This window comes from Procambarus clarkii, chromosome 94 (assembly GCF_040958095.1).
Source record: "Procambarus clarkii isolate CNS0578487 chromosome 94, FALCON_Pclarkii_2.0, whole genome shotgun sequence".
Classification (NCBI taxonomy): domain Eukaryota; kingdom Metazoa; phylum Arthropoda; class Malacostraca; order Decapoda; family Cambaridae; genus Procambarus; species Procambarus clarkii.
The window spans coordinates 10,234,108-10,257,658 of record NC_091243.1 but is presented as its reverse complement, the minus strand read 5'-3'; the positions used below and the strand labels follow the sequence as shown (position 1 = coordinate 10,257,658).

At 40.1% G+C, this 23,551-nt stretch overlaps 1 protein-coding gene across 3 annotated transcripts; it reads left to right on the top strand.

The window, feature by feature from the left end:
* Positions 1 to 1,828: 1,828 nt before the first annotated feature.
* On the top strand, positions 1,829 to 16,866 carry LOC123747332 (proteasomal ATPase-associated factor 1). 3 transcript variants are annotated; one of them, XM_045729458.2, is made up of 7 exons: positions 1,829 to 2,055; positions 3,878 to 4,082; positions 6,017 to 6,112; positions 8,285 to 8,490; positions 9,795 to 9,934; positions 10,922 to 11,121; positions 11,384 to 16,866. In XM_045729458.2, the coding sequence occupies exons 1-7, from the start codon at positions 2,000 to 2,002 to the stop codon at positions 11,636 to 11,638; spliced, it is 1,158 nt and encodes a 385-aa protein (XP_045585414.1). In that variant the 5' UTR covers positions 1,829 to 1,999; the 3' UTR covers positions 11,639 to 16,866. The 3 variants fall into 3 exon arrangements, with proteins under 3 accessions (XP_045585414.1, XP_069176108.1, XP_069176107.1); XM_069320007.1 differs by lacking the exon at positions 1,829 to 2,055 and adding an exon at positions 2,467 to 2,643; XM_069320006.1 differs by lacking the exon at positions 1,829 to 2,055 and adding an exon at positions 3,484 to 3,603.
* The last annotated feature ends 6,685 nt before the right edge of the window (positions 16,867 to 23,551 follow it).

The window sequence follows — 23,551 nt, the reverse complement described above, 5'->3', positions numbered from 1 at the left end:
TTATAGACGTCTTCCAACGGTTTGGTAGTTTTCCCATTATCAGTGACAGATTTTACACCACTGAGAGTGGCAAGCATAGTGCTTCTGCTCCTCTCTTCAAATATATATATCCAAAGTATTTAATATTCTGTCTGATCTAACAGCTTTAGTCATGTCCAATTTCAGCAAATGCTTCCCTTACCTCCCCCCAAGTGATCTTTGGTTTAATGCACTGTTTCTTAGTTCAGGAAATTTTCCTTGATCTATTGTGAAGACTTCCTGGAATCTCCTGTTGAGTTCCTCACACGCATCCTTGTCATTCTTAATGATCCTGTCTTCCCCTTTTTTCAGTTCTATTACCTGCTCCTTCACTGTTGTTTTTCTCCTGATGTAGCTGTGAAGCAGTTTGGGTTGGGTCTTTGCTTTATTTACTGTGTTGTTTGTATACTATCTTTCTGCTTCTCTCCTTATACTGAGGTACTTATTCTTGGCCCTCTGGTATCTTCCTCTGTTCTTTGGTATTCTGTTATTCCTGTAGTTCCTCCATGCCACATACTTAGTTCCTTTGTCTCCTTACATCTTGATTAAACCACGTGTTCCTCCCTTGCATTTAATTTTTTGCCTTTTGGACCGGGACAAAATTGTCTACTACTTTCTGACACTTCTGGGTGATGCAGTCCACCATACAGCCTTTTCTCTGCATTCTGTTACTCGTGATATTTCCGTTAAGAAGTTTTTCATGACCTCATAATTTTCCCTTTTCGTATGCCAGTTTTTTTTTTATCTCTTTCTTGAGTAAGCTCTGTACCACATGCGACTCTTTGTTCTCTCAGTCAAAGAGAACTCGCCTGCCTCGAAAGTACACGCCTGTACACCCGTGTACAGGCGTGTACTTTCGAGGCAGGCGTAGTGGAAACTACGCCACGTAGTTTCCCCGTGGCGTAGTGGAAAGACACTCGTCTGGCGTTTCGCGAGCACTTTGGCCTGGGTTCGTATCCTGGCCGGGGCTGATTTACTGATTAATCCTTAACTGTAGCCTCTGTTTACCCAACAGTAAAATGGGTATCTGGTTCTTAAATGATTTGACGGGTCGTATTCCCGGGAAAATTAAGATTAAGGAATTGCCTGAAGCTTTCTGCGTGCTGGTGGCTGTACACGAATGTATACATCTTGTATACATTCTGTACATCTTGGCTGTACATCTTGTATACATAAATAAATAAAAATAAAAAAAGGTTTAAGTATCCCAGGTTATTAGTCGGAATCCATTCCTACAGGCGACAGAGACTACCCTTTTTATTACAGTAATTATTGGCGTGTACTGGTGGTGGAGGCAGGCGTGTACTGGTGGTGGAGGCAGGCGTGTACTGGTGGTAGTAGAGGCAGGCGTGTACTGGCAGTTGAGGAAGGCGTGTACTGGTGGTGGAGGCAGGCGTGTACTGGTGGTAGTAGAGGAAGGCGTGTACTGGTGGTAGTAGAGGCAGGCGTGTACTGGTGGTAGTAGAGGCAGGCGTGTACTGGTGGTAGTAGAGGAAGGCGTGTACTGGTGGTAGTAGAGGCAGGCGTGTACTGGTGGTAGTAGAGGCAGGCGTGTACTGGTGGTAGTAGAGGAAGGCGTGTACTGGTGGTAGTAGAGGCAGGCGTGTACTGGTGGTAGTAGAGGCAGGCGTGTACTGGCAGTTGAGGAAGGCGTGTACTGGTGGTAGTAGAGGCAGGCGTGTACTGGTGGTAGTAGAGGCAGGCGTGTACTGGTGATAATAGAGGCAGGCGTGTACTGGTGGTAATAGAGGCAGGCGTGTACTGGTGGTAATAGAGGCAGGCGTGTACTGGTGGTAATAGAGGCAGGCGTGTACTGGTGGTAATAGAGGCAGTCGTGTATTGGTGGTAGTAGAGGCAGGCGTGTACTGGCGGCAGTAGAGGCAGGCTTGTACTGCCAGCAGTAGAGGCAGGCGTGTACTGGCGGCAGTAGAGGCCGAGGAGTGGGAGCGAGAGGGTGACTGCTCTAGAGGGCCCCAGAAACATGGCTGCCGAGCGCAGTGTACTGGTGATCCAGAGTGACTGGCATGACACGCTGAGGTGAGTGACGGCTGTCATGCACCACTCAGGGACGAGTGCCAGGGGCCACACACACACCTGCACCCTCAGGGATGAGTGCCAGGGGCCACTCACACACCTGCATCCTCAGGGATGAGTGCCAGGGGCCACTCACACACCTGCACCCTCAGGGATGAGTGCCAGGGGCCACTCACACACATGCACCCTCAGGGATGAGTGCCAGGGGCCACTCACACACCTGCACCCTCAGGGACGAGTGCCAGGGGCCACTCACACACCTGCACCCTCAGGGATGAGTGCCAGGGGCCACACACACACACACACCTGCACCCTCAGGGATGAGTGCCAGGGGCCACACACCTGCATCCTCAGGGATGAGTGCCAGGGGCCACACACACACCTGCACCCTCAGGGTCGAGTACCAGGGGCCACACACACACCTGCACCCTCAGGGTCGAGTACCAGGGGCCACACACACACACCTGCACCCTCAGGGTCGAGTACCAGGGGCCCCACACACCTGCACCCGGAGGGACGAGTGCCATAGGCCACGCACCTGCACGCTCGTCTTGTATACCACAACTCTTCCTCCACTCTCAACATATCTGGGTAGGAAACTAGGAAAACCTGTTGGCAATTAGTTTCTTTAATGTTTATACTGTGCCGAGATTTGAAGTTTCCTCAAATATCTCCAGTGTGTCTCCAAGACGCCAGAAGAAACACAGGGAAAGTGGACACATGTCTTGCCTGCTCCTGTGGCAGTGTAGGACCCACTGCTGGCTCAAGCCAAAACTCTTTGTTTCATTTATCTGGTAGCTGTTATAAATGACTAGATTTAGAACCCTACATTTCTTAGTCTTGTGCCAGTACATGTAGTATCCAAATCGGTACTAAAAGAAAACGTCAGCGATGTCGAAAAAGAAACACAAGTTTATCATTTAGTTTTGTTAGTATACGTTAGGTAAGGATAGACTAGGCTACATTACATTACACTACAGTATTACATTACTTACACCTGTATGTGTTTAAAGAGTAGCACAACTATTTTTAGAGCTCCTTTTGAACCCTATTTACTCCCTTAAGCTAATCTTAAGATCTGCTAATCTTTTGTTTATCTTAAACGCTAATACAGAGTAAGTTGTCTTGTAGAGATTTTGAGTCTTCTGAATTTATTTCCTGCCAAATATTTCTCATCAATAAATTTGCTAATGTTATTCTTCAACCCTGTATCTAAATTGTTCTTATATGCTATATAGTAAACTACATAGGTCTTGGAACTGAACTCTGGGGCACTCCACTAGCAGCAACTTTCACTCGGACTTTGCACCAGTTATGCTAACCTTTGTTTCCCTTGCAATAACCATGGTCTATTCCAGGGGTTCTCAACCCCTCATTACCTAATAATATAAAACTGAATACTGTACAGTTTTAAAATGTAATACTGTACAAATATTTAACCAATGTAATTATTGTTTTGTGACTGTTGTGGTCATTATATACTGTAGTTGTAACAAATACACCAGTTAATGACAGAGGGAAAAGATTATATCCAGAACCAATTCATTAAAGGTAAACTATTTTTCTGATATATTTATACATTATGTGGAATATTGTACTTTTAAGTCATCATTGTAAAGATGTGTCAAATACAGTACACTTGGTTTTTTTTTATATAGCCAAATTAGCTTAGAGCATACTTCTGAAAATAATTATATTTACTGTTAACTAAAGTACTGTATAGGAAAATTAGAAGTGCTTGTACACTTCTTGTACAGTACAATATTATTTCATATATTTTTTTTAATTAAAATGGACTCATTGTTTATGGTGTGTTTTCATACAGAGACAATAACAGTTCTGCCTGGATTCTGCATAAGCCTCTTGGAGAACAAGCAGAGTATGGAAAAGTTGGAGGGACTGCATCCTCTGAAAGATTCACAGTGAATTCTCGCACAGAAAGGATGATTTCTGTCACACATCAGCCTTCAGGACTTTCTACAGTTTTTATAGCACCAGTAGCAACATTCAGTGGTATTCACTCTAAAAGTGTATGTTAATATATTCATATATGTCATTAGAGACCATCTTATGGTTTTGTTTTGATTCTTTTATTAATTTTTCTTTCTTAATTTCTTTCTTTCTCTTTCTTTCTTCTCTTTATTTTTTTCATACTTCATTCTTTGCTTTTCTGAATTTCTTTCTAATGACAGCTTTCCATTTTGTATCATGAGTGATGTCCCAGGCGGTATAGTGGTAACACACTCACCCAATACCTTGTGAATGATTTGGTTTGGATTAAAGTCCAGGCCAGGGAGGATTGACTGGGTGCCAGTCCTTAATTGTTTGCTCTTGTTCACCCAGCAATATTGGGTACTTTTGTTGTTAACTGATTGTCAGGTTATATTCCAGGGGAAAAAGCTAGTGGTAAGATTTATCATGAGCTAGGGAAAGAGAATTCTCTCAGGAGTCAAGTCTTCTACTCCTGTACCCACAGGTGTTAAAAAAAAATTAATGTACTTGAAAATACAAATACAGGTACTTTAATTAGTACAAAAAAGTATGGTTTCTTCAAATAAGGGTGCTACATAGCCTTCCCGGCTTGGTGCTTTATTTTGATAATTACTTACTAATGCTGCCCTTATTAGAAGAATTATCTCAATGGCAAAGTGTCTGGCAACTTATGACTCTTGTTAGCAGGCTTCAAGATTTCCTTTCCCATACCTCATTTTGGGCCTTATTCTATTATGTTTCCTTAAATGCAGCCCACCAGTCAGTTTATAACCAGCTTCCCAATTATTCCTGGGGGTGACAGGGGTGAATAGTTATATATCGGTGCCCAATTAACTCTACCTCCTCAGAGCTCAAATCTTGTTGAAATTGCTCATGAGGCATTGGGTGAGCATGCTACAGCTGCACCACAGGAGCTATTGTATGTATTGTAAGATACTTCTGCCTATAAAGACTCTAGATATCTCCCTTGATTGGGTGCAATCAAAATATCCACAATGATGCTAATAATATTCATACTGTACAGTATTTTTCTGTGTTCACCAGCAAGGTAACCATTTTAACACATGTATGTGTAATGATGTAAGGGTGAAGAGGGAGAACGGCCTATTGACATAGCTCGGGTGCAGGGGGGGGGGGGTTGTGTAAAATCCTGGTTTGTGCCTCAGAGAGGCTACGGGATCCAGTAAGTTCAGTAGAACTTTGGTTTCAACCCTTTTAACCCTGTTGTAGCTCAGTTGATTAAGGCAGTGTCTGGGATGCTCCCGGACGCAGGTTCTAATCCTTGTCACGGCCCTTGTGGATTTGTTCATTTAACCATTTTAAATTCACAATAAAACATTTTGCTTCTTGCATTCTCCATTGCCAATGGCATTCCCAAGTGGATGCCAAACATGTCATGGTCTCGCCCAGTCAGTTTTGATTGTGTTTTTGACGTCATGTTACTGACGGTTGTCATGGATAATTGTACAATACATTATCATTGCTAAGCTGTTGTTATATCATAATGGACTAATGCTGAACTGTGATGATGACTATAAAATGTTGAAATATACGAAAGGCATATTGTCCTTGCTACTAAACTTCATAGGCAGTACAGTATTAGATTTAGATAATGTGGTTAGTAATACATTTCTGGTGACAGAAAACGGCCTTTTACTTCATGTGATATTCTCTATATACAAATTATTTGTACTTAGACGACCAAGCCACACACCGGAAGATGAAGAGACGACGATGTTTCAAGGACCATTATCAAGTCGATTGTGATAATGGTCCAGAACGAACTGAAACGTCATCGTCTCTTCATCTTCTGGTGTGTGGTTTGGTCATCGTATCTTCAGTCCCATTACTGTGACTCATCATCTGTATATGTACTTTGTCTGTGTAATGAGTATTCTATCCATATTACCATATATACTGTATTATATAATTGATTGTAAAATGTTTTAACCAAAACTTGTTGTTGGTGTAGGTTTTGTGTGTGAGTGTTGCTGATGGAGGTCTTGGAGTGTCTGTGTGCACAGACAACAAGTTACAGGTCTGGGAAACAAAAACAGGAATTGTTAGAGTAAGTTCTTTCTTTTATTCTGTTATTCAATTGCAAACAGATTAATTTTAGTGGTAACAATAGTATCTTAATACTAAATTGAACATACTTGGACTAAAATATATATATATAAGATACTTGCAATGGAAGGCTTGGAATATGGCCAATGTGTAAACCTACTTCCTTTACAACAGTACACATGTACATGAATGTCAAAACAAATCAGTTAACGACTTATTAAACCTTATCCAATTATTTGTAGTTCTTTTGCACCTAAAACACTTTCTCCATCTCCAAGTATGTCCATATCTTTGGTTCCATTTGAGTGCCATTATGATTTTGTGGTTTAGTAAATGGGATACTATTCTTATTTTATTTTCATCTTCCTTCTCTAACATAATTTTGTGCTTAATGGAAGACAAAGTGTCGCCTAATAGGAAAGAGAAACATAATATTTTCTTTCAGTGACATGCTTCTCCTTTTATCATTCATATATATTTATTATTGAATATGTGCTGTTGCTTGTTTATAATATCTTAACTGGTACCTTTCTCTATACACTTAGGTCTTCTATACCCCTCCCTTTACCCTTCGCTTTTGTGCTTTATAGGTGGTTCATATTTGGTTGTTGTTGATTTAGGGGCGATGACGATCATGGGGTCGGATGCATCCCGGCGTACCCGTGAAGGGTTAATTGCGAAGCCCAGAAAGGTGAAATGCCAAGCCTAATTATGAAATGAGTGACGCCAATCACTGGAAATTATTATGCCTCACAGCAAATAAATGCACAGGCAGATGATTGGGGAGCCCCAGGAGTCCCTCAGGGTGACAAGCATTCATATCTGGTTGAATATGATGTGGGCAGTCAGAGCACCCCTTGTTTCCATGCAGGTGCTGGGACCTGTACTACTACTGGAGTACTGCAGAGGCTAGAAACTCCTCCCAAAGAAAAACAAGCTAACAAGCAACACGTCATTACACCGCGTGCTGCTCGTTCAAAACCGACACCACCCTCCGGTAAAGAGAGGAGAAGGGTACAAGCCCACCGAGTCGGCAGCCAGGCTGTCAGTTTGTCGGCTGAAGCTATCCAGGGTGGATGCTTGCTCTGGATCTGGTTACCTGAGTGGCTTCACCCTGCTGGTGTTCCTTGTGTATTGGCAGTGGCCAAGAGTTTGTGTCCGGTTGCAGCTTTATGCTGTTACTTGCGCGCCTCGGATTCTGTGCCCGGGGACGCGGCTTGGGTTGACCCGGTTTCTCTTGTTCCTTGTTCCAGAGCTCAGGTTTTCAAGTCATCCACAAGGTTATCAAGTTCAGCCAGCCTGTGGTCTACCCTCGTCTCCATGATGTTCATAAATTCGCAGCTTTGGCTGCTGTGTTTGTCAATATGTCCTTGAACGGATATTCGGGCTCGAGGGTTTTGGAGATGGAACAGGGTCCTGGCTGCCTGTTATCTCATTAATGTGCCAAGCCCTCAGTGGTCTCGTGTCTCCTTGGGTCGTTGGTTGCAGCCAGTTGTCTCATCTTCATGATGGGTTGTGTGGTGCAGCTGCCTTCCGGGTAAGTTCCTTTATTATTTCTCTTTGGGTAGTTAGCTCCAGGGAGCCGACGGGGTTTCCCCACAGAAAACCAGCATTGAATGTAATGAAACACCATTTTCTGGGTAGAGCCCCGGAGGCTCCCTGGAACCCTCCCTTTCCCCGGTTAGCAGGTTTTGGATCCATTTTCAGCCTCCAAACTGACAGTCCGGCTGCCGCTTTTCCCCTCACCAGATGTGGGGGGTGGGTTCAGCAGGAATGAGCAGGACACTGTGTGGTAGCTTGTTTTCTTTGGGGGAGTTTCTAGCCTCTGTTCAGTCTTAGGTTGCAATATTGCAACCAGGAGGGGGTCTGATTTGAACCACTTACCATTCTGGGTGCTCAACCCCGGTCAATGGCAGACATGAATACTTTTATACATAAGGGTTTCATAGGCCATTGCTCCCTTCGTCTCTCTGAGAGGACCATGTTCTGGCTAGTGGTCCCCGGTAAGCATGACAACTCCATAAGACTGAAGCCCAGTGCTAATATTAGCTAAGATCAGTCCAATAGCTCCAGGGAGCCTCTGGGGCTCTACCCAGAAAATGGCGTTTCATTACTTTCAACACCGTTTTTTTTTTAAGATACCGTAAGTACAGTATTTTGTTTTATATTTCAGAGAGTCCTTGAAGGTCATCTTTTTGATGTATATACATGTTGCCTCTTCCCATCTGGCATTGTGGTACTGTCTGGCGGAGGAGATATGCAGCTTCGCATCTGGGATGCCGCCACAGGAGCTTGTCCTGTGGTACTCAAAGGTCACACCGGTGCAGTCCTAGACACAGCTATTGTGGATCGTGGCAAAAATGTAATCTCGGTTAGCAAGTGAGTAAGAGGTACAGTACTACATTGCTAATCATTTGACAGAAATGTTAAATTTGTTAGCCCCTCTTCATCCATTGGTAATTAATTATTAATATTATTTCGCAGAGAATGAGTCACAATAATGTGGCTGAAGATATGATGACCAAACCGCACATCAGAAGATGGAGAAACGATGACATTTCAGTCTGCCCTGGACCAAAAATGCCAATTGATTATGGTCCAGGATGGATTGAAACATCGTCATTTCTCCATCTTCTGATGTGTGGTTTGGTCACAATAATATTTTGTTTTTATTTGATGATCTTTTACTCTCCATTGAGGCATCCTCCATTCCTTAAATATCAATTTTTGCTTGCTTTTATTTAAGCAGGAGAAAAAATAAAGTAATTATATAATCTGCATTTATAATACTGTATATAAATATAGTACACGACATATGTTATTGAACAGTACAGTTGTCTATGTCATATCTATAAACCTTGGGAAAGAGACAGACTAAATAACCCATATGGTTTGAGAAAATAATCCTCTCTCCTCACATGTTCTTGTAAAAATGTGAGCATCTAAATTTTGGTATAATAATATCCAAGATGAGAGACTTGTAATTTGCAATAACGTTACCTTGGCTGCTCTCTGAAATAGTCTTTGTCTGCCTGTGTACCACAGGGATGAATGACTTTTCAAATCACTTTGGCCCCTCAACTGGTGGAAGGGAGGGAAGACAGGGATGGTAAAGTTCAATCCACTACCGAAGAGACCGCTCACAATAACAACAAAGGGCAGAAATATCAACTCGTCAATATTAAAGTGACTGGGGTCAGTTTCAGCCGGGAAATAGTGTTTCTGTTTTACCCATTTATTTTGTGCTTATCATTCCACATGTTATTATAATTATTATTATTATTATCATGAACAAATCCACAAGGGCCTTGACGAGGGGTTTGAACCTGGATGTGCCCAGGCGCGCTCTAGTCAACTGTACCACCACATGGAAAAGAATTGCAACCTGGTAGAACTAGTTCTACATTCTTTACAAGAATGTAAGAACTCTTGTATATACAGTATATATATATTAAAAAAAGATAGATACCCATGAGACAAACTGGGATAATACAGTATGCAACCCTGCTAGTGAAAAATGATAAGATTAAAAAATACAGTAAACTTAATATTGTAGTAGAAATGTAAAGCACAATTTCCATGGCAAAATATGAAAAAAAACTTTATTTTTATTTGGGATTTGTTATTTTTAACTAATTAACTTAATTCAACATTTAAAACTAAAACTTCTGGATTTCTTACAGAGATGGACAAGCTAAGCTCTGGAACTGTGGTCAAGCAAAATGCATTGCTACTTTATTGTCAGCCGAATCCATCATAAACTGTTGTGCAATTTGTGATGTCACAGGAGTGATCAACCTACCAGCACCTGCAGAAATTCCAGGTTTGCATTTTAAACACAATCTATAAAATTACAGTGAAACCTCCAAAACAGAGACCTTCCTGTTGCATATTCCTCTAATTAACAGACCAGTTCTGTATACCATATTGCCATTTTGAATTTCAGATTTTTTATGGAGACATTGAAATTCTGTAGGGGGACATACTGAAACATGATTCGTCATGTGGTTTCCAGCAGATTGGACTGCATTTTTCTATTTTTGCTCTTTTAATACTGTGATAAATAATATGGCATTTATATTTTGTAAGTGTTTTACTGTGCTTGTACTGCATTTTAAATTACCGTATATAAAAAATTACTTTTTTCTGTAGTATCCAAACCTACAGTGAGTACACATGTACCAACCATGTGTTTTCTTTTTGTGTGAGTGCAGTCTAATCTCGTGTTATTCGAGCATTTTCACCGACTCTTCCTTGAATATTTAGCGTCATTATTTGCAAGTTGGAATCATATCATCTGGCAAGAGTAGTAACTATACATCAGGCAAGGGCAAGAGGAATTTTATTATCACAGACAAAAAGGTTGCATTATTGAGAAACTTGATTGTAGTTGAGGAGGAAAACTCTGCTGAAAAAACTTTTATATCTTTCCTTAATCTTGGCAGCTTAGTCTGTTTATTAAACAGTTTATGAGCTTTGCAGTGCTATGAGGGTTTTCTTTAACATTAATACCCTTTGGGTTAAGAACGACTTTGCAGTGTTTCAAAACTTGTAAACTATTTAATAAATAAAGCTGTACGAGTTTTGTAAGGATACACTTCCATGCTTGGTTAATCCTGACTGTGGTATTGAGTTACTTTCATCATATTTTCTATTAAAAAATTAATTTTTTCACTATTAAAATAATAGATTTTTGTTAATTGTATTACTGTACTGAAAAGATGATTATGGGGTTGAAACAGAATTGCTACATCCAAAGCCATTTATTTTGGTATATTGTACTGTATTAATGTCTACTTCTAAATTTCAGATGAGCTTGAGTATGACACAGCTGGGAAGGTACTGCTAGTAGGTTGTGAAGATGGTCAAGTTTACTTAGTGGCAGTGGAGAGCCGGTCCATCATGGGCTCATTCTCAGTTGGTGCAACAGTCCTCTCAGTGTGTTGGGCCTCTCCCACAGTTGGGGTTGTTGGCTTGAGTGATGGCTGCCTGAAAATCATTGATGCTGTGGTTAGTATATTATTCATAAGTGAACAGAAATAATTACTTAAAACTGCTACTGGCTGGCAATTTGCAAATTCATTTGTTTTTTAATTAAATTTGTCTCTACCATTTCAATACAGTAAAGACTAGTTGTTTGGAGGAAATAACGAGTAAATTTTCAACTGAATTCAAATCTAATGCAATCCATTGGCTATAGTACTTGAATTTAAGGCACCTGTAAACACTCATCATATTTCTATCCAGTTCAGTTTTTTTTTAACCTTTTCAGAGCCTTACGACTCGCCCTTTAGCCCACCACAGTGCCTCACAAGTGGAGAGTTTGACTCCTCACAGAGGGGGAGTTCTAGCTGGGAGACGGGACGGCACTTGTCAGTTCTATAAACTGGATGGATCTAGTCCTTACCAACTCACTGGCTCAGATTGTGATCCAATATACAAAATTGCAAGTGATTCTAATTATATTTATACAGCATGCAGAGATGGAATAATTAGAAAGTATAGGAGCAGGGATATAGATGTTTGAGTTGACCAGGATATGAGAACATTGAAGTTTGAATAGGAGAGCACAGCAGGAGCCTTGATATTAATATTTAAATTGGGAAGTACATAGTGTAGAAATAATAGCTCTGAAAATAAATAGCAACGTCTTTGATTATACATAATTTTGGAATGTGTTGACCCAAATTTGACAAATATAAAAATAATACTGTTAAATACTGTAGTTATATTTGTTGGAAGTTGTAAAATCTGTGAAGCCTTATAATTCAGTTTCTGCAGGTGAAGTTCAAGTTGACATGCATATCAACTTTTTATCATCATCATTGCTGTAGGTGGAGAAAAGTAGATTAAAGCAACACCTGTAAGTTGTTAAATTGAAAGTACAGTATCATTAAGTTGGATGTCTTACTGACGGAAACTATATTAGTAACAACAGGAACAAATGAAGGCAAAATAAGCAAACATAATTACATTAATATTGAATGAAATTTCTTGCTAGATATGAACCAAATCATCTTGATATTGTTACCTCACACCCAGCTTTGCTTATCAACAAATAATTAATTAACAGCAGTATCAGGGGCCGTGTGAGTAACTTAAGTTTTGTAAGATTCAATCAACAATTGTCTGGAATATAAATAACAGCAGCATACTAGAATATGTATTAACAAATGTGTTTGGTAGAATGTATTAACAGTTGTAGATTATGAAAAATAATTGGTAAAATATGAATAACATGTTAGAATATGGCTAATCATAGTATCTGGTAGAATATGGCTAACCATAGTGTCTGGTAGAATATGGCTAACCATAGTGTCTGGTAGAATATGGCTAACCATAGTGTCTGGTAGAATATGGCTAACCATAGTGTCTGGTAGAATATGGCTAACCATAGTGTCTGGTAGAATATGGCTAACCATAGTGTCTGGTAGAATATGACTAACTATAGTATCTGGTAGAATATGGCTAACGATTGTGTCGGGTAGATTATGGAGCACATTTGATAGTTCTTATGATAGCGTATTTGAAGCTGCAAAAGGAGAATTCCTTTGGTATGATTACATGTGGTGATCAATCAACATTAGTTTGGGTTTTGACTCTGAAAATTCACACTGATGTGTTGCTCATGATGTCAATTTGGACATTAAGTTGGTATATATTTACTTATAGAAAAATAAGTAGTATGGGGAATTGAATTATCAGGGAAAAGCACCAAGCCATTATGTCTATATAGCAGTTGGAAGGGGGGTCAGAATAAGGATTTGGGGTTGGAAGGAATAGTGCCCAACCATTTGGACGGTCAGGGATTGAACGCCGACCTGCATGAAGCGAGACCGCCGCTCTACCGTTCAGTCAAGTGGTTGGGATTTAGTATGGGGAGTGTTGAATATTTTTATTTGGGAAGCATTGAGGCCAATGTTCACAGATCTACACCAATGAACTTAGTTTATAAACTGGAACAGGTTAAACTAAAGCGAAATATGAGGGCTGAATTTGTTGCAACTACAGGAAACCTTTGTGTTAAGTTACTTATATTATAAGGATTAGATTTGTTTATCATATGCAATTTCATAATTACCATTATTGTTTTGTTGTGTGCAGAGATACCTGGGTAAGATGAAACTTAAGCAATTGCATTTCTGTTTTACATTATCGTACGGAATAGTTGTAGTTCACAGTGTGTTGATGTGGTATACGCACGGTTCTGAAGCAATTTCCTAGTACCCTTGGAAATGTTGTCTGCATACAACATGTTGCTATAAGAAGATTTAGAGTTAGGTATTTACTTTTGGAATAATATAGTGTGTTTACACGCCCTCATTTATAGGTCTGTTATTATTTAACTTTATATTTTCTTTATTTGTTATAATTGACTTTTATTCTTTCTTTTTCATGCTTCCCTTCATTGATGTTCTGTCCCATTGATCAACTACAGTTGCTATTATTTTGTTTGAAGGTTTGCTCATTTTGCACTATGCTCTTACCAAACTTACCAAGCTCTTACCATTTTGGGTAATGTCCTACAACACATGCCCTTTTTTTATATATATAACTACATTCACTATGGCATCTCTATTCCGTATTGTGTTCTAAGCCAGTCTTTGTTAAAAAAAAAAATAGTTTTTAGGCATATTCAGTATTTTTTTGTATGGAGGTACTCTGCTGGTATTGTGTTCCACAGTATATAATTGAAATTTGTGGTTTTTATTTATAATAATTATAATTATTGAATAATTTTATGATAAAGAATACCACTCATTTACTGTTTAAAAACACTGACATTGATATTTTGAGTAAAGGAATTAGTTTCCATGGAATTTAAATTTTACGCAAAGGAAGTGTTTATTTTAGATTACTATAGATATATTGATGATGGAAGACATATAAAATGTGAAAAGGTCACATATTGTACAGACTTTTATGGGCAAAGATAGTAAGATTTAAAATGAACTGCATAATTGATAGAAGAAGTGGAATTGAGATTAAAGGGGGAAGACAATATAGTGATCCTGGTTCTACCAGCCTTAATGTCGTTAATTACTACTAAGCTTTTGATTTGTCCATTAAGGAGGCTCAGTTGTCTTAATTATGACCTTGCGTCATGGTGCACTTTGTAAACAATATTATGACAAGTGGATTAAGGAGTAAAGGTCTACCTTGTGCTAGTCTTCACTTTATGGTTTGTTATTGCGTTAATGTCCTATTGTCAAGGATAGGAAGCCTGTTAGGTTTATTGAGGTTTCCCCTAGGCCAGCTACTGACCTTCCCCACCATGCAATCAACAACAGTTGTCTAACTCCCAGGGGCCTGTTTACTGCTAGATGAACAGCCATATCAGATGAAAGGAAATTGAGCAAAAACGTTTGGCTGTGACCCAACTGCTGGGAATCTAAATATTGCAGCAAATTAATGCTCCAAATAATACATTTATTAATACTTTTCCATTTCTAGGTGAACATCCCTACCATTTAAGATGAATTAGTAGAGTATTCAGTATAATTAGTTAATTACGTGCTATTAATTTGAGAAGCTCGCTACTAGGCCTAATAAACAAGGATAATTTTTGTCTAACAGCCAGAGTAATTTTTTATTTTTTCAAATATCTTTAAATATTAGTCTGCCCATAATATAACATATTATACTAAATAAAACATTATATTTACTGAATTATTTAATAATTTTTTGTAATTCATTGTCAGGGGACAAGAAGCCAGGTTATATATACAGTACATGTTAGGCTTATACCATGGTTCCCCCACCCTCCCCAAGGTTGAATTACTGACCCCGCTCAGGATGCAACCCCACAACAAGCTAACTCCTGGGTATCTATTTACTGCTAGGTGGACAGGGGCATGAGGTGAAAGTTAATTATTGTCATTACTGTGCTGCCAAGATTCGATCCCGAAATTCTCGATTTTGAGTCGAGAACGAACCCGACCGTACTACCGGGACCCTCATAAATTTAGAGAGGTTTGCCTATGTTAGGCTGAATTTAGGAATATGACAGTGTCAGACCATGGAGGAAAATTGAAACAGGAATTTCCTTAAGTACTTTTGTATATTAATACATCTTCAGAGTGGTTTTACAGGTCGAATACTGGACATAAATAGGCAGGAGAGAATGGTGGAGTGAGGTGAGGTACAATACGTGGACACTGCATATGGAATATGCATACTGTAATAGGAAATTTTAGGCAACTTGACCATGTTTTTACCTTATGTTGATTCTGGGGATCAATGTCTCCATGACCCAATCTCTGACCAGGCCTCCTAGTTGGTGGTCTGGCCACCTAGACTATTAGATACAGCTGTTCCCTGTTTGAAGTACGAGTCACATTCTGGTTGATCAGGTATCTTTTGGGGGAGTTTTATCTAGTTTTCTGTAAACACCATGAAAGGTTGGTTAGCTATGCCTTTTACAGTATGTTTTGAAGGAGTGTGTTAAAAATATTGATCACCATAATATTGATACAGTATCCTGTAATTGTCTCTTAGTGTACTTATTGCACCTCAACTTTTCAATGGGGCTACCATGCACTTCCTGCCATGCATCCTGGTCTCATGAGGAGTTATTTCCATGTGCAGACTTGGAACCAGTCCCTCTAATATTTTCCAAGTGTAAATTATTGTCTCTCTTGCATGTGATTAAGAGAAAAATTTGGTCAATGTTATAATGATCCCAATAGTTTAGATGGTTTATTGAATGGATTTGGGCAGTGAAAGATCTCTGCACATTCTGCAGATCAGCAATTTTTCTAGCTTTGACTGGGACTGTTAATGTACAACAATATTCCACTATAGAGAACACTAGTGTTTTATATAGTACCATTACTGGTCTGGCATATCTTGTTTGAAAGGTTTTTGTTTTCCAACCTGTAATTTTTTTGTATTTTTTTTATTACACTTGTGAGTACAGGAACAGATGACTTCTGACTCATGTTAGCACGTTGAGAGCTTTCCCTTCTCATAGCTAATGGAAAACCCCATTCTCTAGTTTTTTCCTGTCACATGACCCATCAATTGTTAGCAACCAAGTATCCAATTACTGCTGGGTGAACAAGTTAAGGGTTCATGCCCAGACAGTCCTCCCTGGCCAGGACATGAACATAGACAAATTGCTCATGAGGCATAGGACGAGTGTGTTCTTTAAAGTATGTTGGAGATAACACCAGCATTTAGGCTGTCTCCACATGATGTTTATGGCCTGTGATAGTGATTTTTTTGCAATTCTTGATGAATATAGAATTCTAGGAATCTGGTCCTGATAAGATTGGTAAGGTAGTTTTGGCTCAAATATACAGTAATAAGAAATATCATGTTCATTAAATGACATTAGAGGTGTTTGTAAAGCTTAATTTTGAGTGAAATTCGACTTTAAGCAATTCTGGCTACTGTACTAAATGGAAAAATTATATTATTGAATTGGGTATATTGTATAAGTTTTATTTTTGTCTTGTAATTCTATTACTTATATTTGTTCAGAAATATGATATAAATTCAATCATGGGTGGGGGCTGTGTAACAGTTAACAGAAATACAGCTCTTAAAGAATGAAATAAATCACTGTTGATTATAATACATCTGCAGATGTGAAAATTTGGTGATATGTTTGCTTGTATGACAATAGATGAGGCACATTTAGGTTGGTTGTAACTCATGTACAAAGTCACTACTGTATCTTGGTGAAAAGCTACTTATTTTAGATTGATAATCCACAAGGCTGTGATTTACAAAATAAATATTGGAATTGTACTCCTGTTTTTATACTATTTTGAACCAAATCTGTCAATATTTTATTTTGTTCCCACTGGAAATTTCTCTTACTTGAATTTTAACTCTACCTTTAATCATCTGTATTAATTTTCAAGTGCTCAAAAATAATAGAGGAATACATGTTTGAACCTGAAACATTCATTAATTATTCCAAGCGATTGTTTTGATATTAAATGAGGTTTTATTGATAGTTATTCTTTTGTTATATTTTTGATAATTAAGAGTGTTTTGTTTGGTTACACTGAAAAAAAAACAAGAAAGAGGGTTGCCTCTGTAAGCTTAAGTGTGGAAAATGGATAGGAACAGGTAAAATAAAAATTACTTATAAGTACAAAATATTCAATGTGGAAGAGAAGAAAATGTCATGAGGCCTACAAGAGATGTTGTTTAGGAAAAGACCCATCAGTAGGTGGAAGGGCACCTTGTACATTTTCTTAGAGTAGTCCATTGCAACCCTGCACATTTCTGTGTGATTTTGTTCTTGTATGTGATGATATACAGTACTGTATACTGTATCATATGAGGAAAGGTAATATTTTCTTCTACTGGATACCAAGTGGTGAAAATAGAATACACAATGACTAGGCAAAATTTGGTCTGGTGAACCATGGAAAGTTAAGCTAACTAGAAAAGGTTTGTTGAATATAAATGTTAAGTAGCACTGCCTTATAAGGTAGGATGATTTTTTTTTCCCAAATATTTAATTAACTGACCATCACCTCACCTGCAAGGTAAATATTGATTAATAAAGTATTACAGCCTGGAACATTCACAAAATAATTCTACACACTTGTTTGGGGTCCTATGGGCAAACTTCCTGGCATTGTGACAATCTGCATAAAAGATAAGAGTATCCTTTGAAAATAGACATTAGAAATACTCAAATAGATAGAAAATATAACAGTAAAAACAGATGAAATTGCACTACTGGGAAGAGAGCAAAATCCTTCACTTATGGCAGATTATGTACAAGTCCAGTAGAGTAAATGTGATCATAAAAACGAACCACCAGTCAATGAGAGGAAGTTCTCACGGTGGTGAATCTCTCTCAAGCCTTACAAATAAAAAAATTTTGTTAAACATTTATTAAACTGTATACTCCTGTACTATAATTTATTGAAATATACTGTACTGTATTTTATTAAAGTGTTGTACTGTACTTGCCTATCACAACCCCCTCATGGAAGATGCCTTCACATGGCTGGGGACTTGAGAGTTTTAGTGATCTGGAAGGCAGTTGAGGATAGCTTGTGATGCTGCTTCTCTGGCTGAAGGTGAGAAGCGAGACCAAAATGGTGCTTGTGGCTTCATGCCACCCGCGAGTTGCCATGCACGGAGTCCCATATATACAGTATATCTACGTGTGGTGGTAGAGTCTACGCAAAGACTGACGCTCCTGGGAGGCATCATTCTTCTTTAGTTGGAGGGGGACAGGGCTAAATTGGGTGATTCAATGAGACCTGGCTAGTCAGTTCTGACTAGGGGGCCTGACAGCTGAATGGACAGCGCTCTGGATTCCTAGTCCCGACGTGCTGGGTTTACTGTTCACCTAGCAGTAAATAGGTACCTGGTAGTTAGACAGCTGTTACGGGCTGCTTCTTGGGGGGATGTGTAACAAAAAGGAGGCCTGGTCGAGGACCGGGCTGCGGGGAAGCTAAGCCCCGAAATCATCTCAAGATAACCTAAGGGTCAAGTGGATTGCCGTTCGTCCCTGGGATTCCTTCAGACTCTCCATTGAATACCACCATATACTATGGATGTTACCCTTAAAATTTGTATACCTTTCGTTAATGGGCTCTGTGGTAGTGAGGATACAAAGAAGTGAAGTCCTATCCTAACTTTCTAAGAATTGCTTGTACATTCCGTTAGGCTCAATAGGTGGGTCATCAGACCCGTGAGTTATTTTCCATCTTGATTTAACGTAGCGGGTGGGCTCAGTTGCTGATTTACAGTAGTAGCAAATGATGCAGTCGGTTCACAACTAATTGACCCTAGGTTCGATTCTTGGGGAGTGCAGGACGTCTGGGGGGATATTTCCTTACACCTGGTGCCTCTCTTCATCCAGAAGTAAATATGTATCTAGAAGTTAATCAAATGCTGTAGGTTGTATCCTGGGAAATGGCCAGTCATTGACCTAGGAAACCGGAATATGCATAGCAGGTTTCCTGAACTTGACATGGAAGAACCATTCCCACGCCTGTATAGTAAACTAGCCGTCACTGATGGCTACGATCATATATTTTTACCTTATAGGGGGAGGGGAGACCTCGATATGAGCCTAACGTGTCTCTGCCCCCCACTGGCTGCCTGTCCCCGGACACAATGTATTATAATTAATTATATCGAGGCCCTTCCCTCCAAGGTGGAACTACTACCCCCCCCCCAAGGATGCAACCCCACAAGCTGACTAATTCCTTTGTACCTATTTACTGCTAGGTAAGCAGGAGCACCAGGTGATAGGAAACGCGCCCAACAATTCTGTCCCGCCTAAGGATTCGAACCTGGAATTCCCGATTGTGAGTCGAGAACAAACCCAACTGTATGTAATGACAGCTTTCAGTAACATGATTATTATTGTTGTTGTTATTAATATTATTATAATTATTTGAACAAATTTATAAGTGCCTTGATGAGGGGTTCGAACCTAAGCACGAGATGTTCCCAGACGCGCTCCCCAGAGGTTCGAACCCTCATCACAGCCCTTAAGGATTTGTTTAATTTATATATCACGTTATTGTGATTTGTGTGTGTGTATTAATATTGTTATTATTATTATATATACTACACAATTTTATATAAATAAAATTATGTTTCTCATATGAGTCCAGTAAATTATACAAGAATTATTACATTAATCAGATGTATATTGACTGCCAAAAGATTCATTCTATTTATAACTAATGCAAAACTGGGAAATCTGTATCTATAAAATAAATGTGTCTGTCCACAGTGGCCAGTTACAGCCCCGCTCCTGTGCCAGGTAAGTCCACTACGGGCTCACCATAGCCCGTGCTACTTGTAACTTTTATTCCGGGTAGCTGAATCTGAAGAGAGAGAGAGAGAGAGAGATTGGGTGAGACAGGGATTGGGAAAGAGAGATTGGAGAGGAAAGGGAACCCAGACTGGATTATACGCCACAGTCCTTGTACTCAGATGTGTATATACGTGTCCAAAACTGACTTATTAATTGTACGTGACAGGTTTGGTTTGCAGTGTTGTTAGCCCTGTGGCCCTCAATCGTTCCTGGTATGAGAGTCGACTTAGTTCTGGAATTATTTTTGTCGCCCGGTGTTGAACTTTCTCCGAAGCAGATATGTCTTTCTGAAGATGAGGTTTCCATGCTTGGATACAATAATGCAAGCCCCGTACGAGAGATTTATACAATTGCATAACTACCTTCTTTTCACTCACTGCATCACAAGAGTCAAATGCTGATGCAATTCGTCAGTGTCCACTACCATCAAAAGACTGAAAAACATGACCATAGTCTACAACAATGTCATGATGAACATATCATGATCGTTCACCCAATGGGTGAAAATGTATCTTGTATTTTTAGTCCTACATTGTGCCTTGTTGAGCTTGACACCGTTACTCCTTATCTGTTACATCAGACCTTTTGAAGAAATTGTCTGGATCAACATATTCCAAACTGTTCTGTATTTTGAACGTTTCGATGAGATCAGCCCTATCATGTCTGGTTTGCAGTGTTGCTAGCCCTGTGGCACTCAACCGTTCTTGGTATGAGTTGACTTGGTTCTGGAATTCCTTCTGTTGCCCGGTGTTTTTGGGCTAATAACTTTTCTGCCCAACTCTGTTAGTAGAAATACAGAGACGCTTATTTAGCTCAACAATGAGGTCGTCTAAGAAAGGCTTGTTGAGATTACTTTCAAGTAAATCAGGTAAAAGTATTCCATCATTGCCGTGTAGCATTCATTACCTTGTTGTTTTGGGGATCGACCGATTGAGGCTGTCTTATGACAACTTCCTGTTGACAAAGTTGCTGGAAGTTTGACAAAGTTAGATCGCTTCAACCTCAGCATCTCTATATGAAGAGACGGACCCGCTTCCCCTTGTTGAAGCCATCGACCCCGTTCCTCTCCCTAGTTGAAGCTATGGACCCTGCTCCCCTAGCTAAAGCTATGGACCGCCTAGCTGAATCTATGGACAAATCCACAAGGGCCGTGACGAGGATTCGAACCTGCGTCCGGGAGCATCCCAGACACTGCCTTAATCGACTGAGCTACGACAGGGTAAAAAGAGTTGAAACCGAAGTTCTACTGAACTTACTGGATCCCGTAGCCTCTACGAGGCACAAACCTTTGTTCATTTTATGCATCACGTTAGTGTGATTTCTGTGTGTAATGAATCTATGGACCTTCTAGCCTAGGTTAGCCTCTGTTATTGATTAGCCAGTATAATATTATTAGTTTATATGCATGCTTGTGAAAAGTACTCATCAAAAGAAAAGCCCTGGGCCAGTATGCTGTTGCTGTTTTAGATTCAGCTACTCAGAAAAAGAAAAAAAACATGAACCACGGGCTATAGTGAACCCGTAATAGTATGCATATTGTAACGATAATCTGAAAATAGAGCGGCGGCTATTCTGGCTGGTGTTGTGCCAATCACACATTAAATAAAAAAAGTAAGATAAAATAAATAAGACTTGTGACCTCTCCACTGTGAAAGCTGCCGGTAAAACAAAGAGAATAAACACTTAAACATTTAATAAAACAAAAATGACTTTAATAACACACAAAACAAAGCCCATTATCCACTCGGCTGAAACACAATATTATGAAAAGAAATATAAATACAGGTGAGTTTTGCGTTAAGCAAAAGAGAGGTGCAAATTAGTTTATACAAAAGCTGTATGCATCTTTTGTCTCCTGGGGAGGCGACAGTATATGTTACTGCTGAGAGCACGAAGTGTATTCTGAGGACTGGACGATTGGTTGACTGATAAAGATTAAGCCGCCCAAAAGGTGGCACGGGCATGAATAGCCCGTAATCTGAGGACTGGACGCTGGTGAACTTTTATATGGGCCAGGGGCAAGATTCACAAAGCAGTTATGCAAGCACTTACGAACCTGTACATCTTTTATTAATCTTTGGCGGCTTTGTTTACAATTATTAAAAAGTTAATGAGCTCCGAAGCACCAGGCGGCTGTTTATAACAATAACAACAGTTGACTGTGAAGTTTTCAAGCTTGTAAACTGTTTAATAAATGTAACCAAAGCCGTCAAAGATTGAGGAAAGATGTACACGTTCGTAAGTACTTGCGTAACTGCTTCGTGAATTTGGCCCCAGGCCAGCATAGATGGCACGGATATCGTGGGTAACTATCGGCCGGCAATTAAACAAGCAGTTAGTGGTTGGTCGACCGGCGAGTGGTGGTGAGTCTGTGCCCAGACAGCAGGTGTTCAGGTGTCTTGGGTACTAGAGGGAGTGGCAGTGAGTCTGTGCCCAGACAGCAGGTGTTCAGGTGTCTTGGGTACTAGAGGGAGTGGCAGTGAGTCTGTGCCCAGACAGCAGGTGTTCAGGTGTCTTGGGTACTAGAGGGTGGACGGGGGAGAGTCTGTCTAGACACTGAGGCGTCTGAGCACGTACTGTTGTTATCGTTGTTCATTCCTTATGTTGGAGCATGCAGATACGTTGGTGAATAGGCGGTAAAAGGAGCAGGCAGGATCTGCTGCCTAAGCAGGAGATTACCGTAACAATATATAACACTTTACGAAGACTATAGCTAAATTTCTAGTCCCGAGAATGATTTAAGGTTAAAGCTGCCAGTGTTTGAAGTATCTACCTATGGCCCGAGTGAATAATGTATGCGTTAAAGGTTCACTGCTCTTCTCACAGTAAGTCACATCACAGCCGCAGTCAGCAGTCGTAAAATGGTCATTAACCTCACGCGATGATTAATGGGCGGGACTACAGTCAATAATACATGGTAATGTTTCACCTAATGTTCGCTTGTGTTGATTCACGGACGGAATCCCGTGATTGTCAGTGACTAGTTCTTGCAGTCTGCGGCAATAGTTCTCAAAAAGCACGTCAGCGTCTTAAATGTTACCTTGAGAATGTTCTGACACTAATGTGAAAGTTTTAATTAATACTTTTCTGGGAATTTTGCGTAAGGCCGTAACTCAGAGCGCGCATATAGTGTGAAATCAGAAGTTATCCTCCTCCTCCTCGGGAGGGAAATGCAATAAGCTTGTATCCAATTACTCTGGCCGCTTCCTCCCTAGGCCGAGGGGGTCGTACACCTCATTTTCCCCGGCTATAAATAAGGACGCCCATTGCCAGCCCGAATTTGAGAGCTAAGACAGACTTACTGGCGTGGGCGAGGGGGCGGGGCGGGGCGGGGCGAGGCGGTTCGTGCCCCGCCCACTGCCATCCACCACCAACCACCGCCCAGGAAACCCTCAGGAGGCGGAGCCTCCACCACCAACTCTACTGCATCTATTTTATTCCATTAAATATCCAATCTTCCTATATATTTCCAACCATAAAAGTTGTATACATCGGCTAAGAGGCGTCTGAAGACGCATTAGAAACTATGCCAGATGGCTGACTTAGGCAGAGTATGTAGTTAAAAACGGAGTTTGATGGAATTGTGGCGGGAGTGAGTTGTCATGGAAGCCCTCGGCAACCTGGGCCATC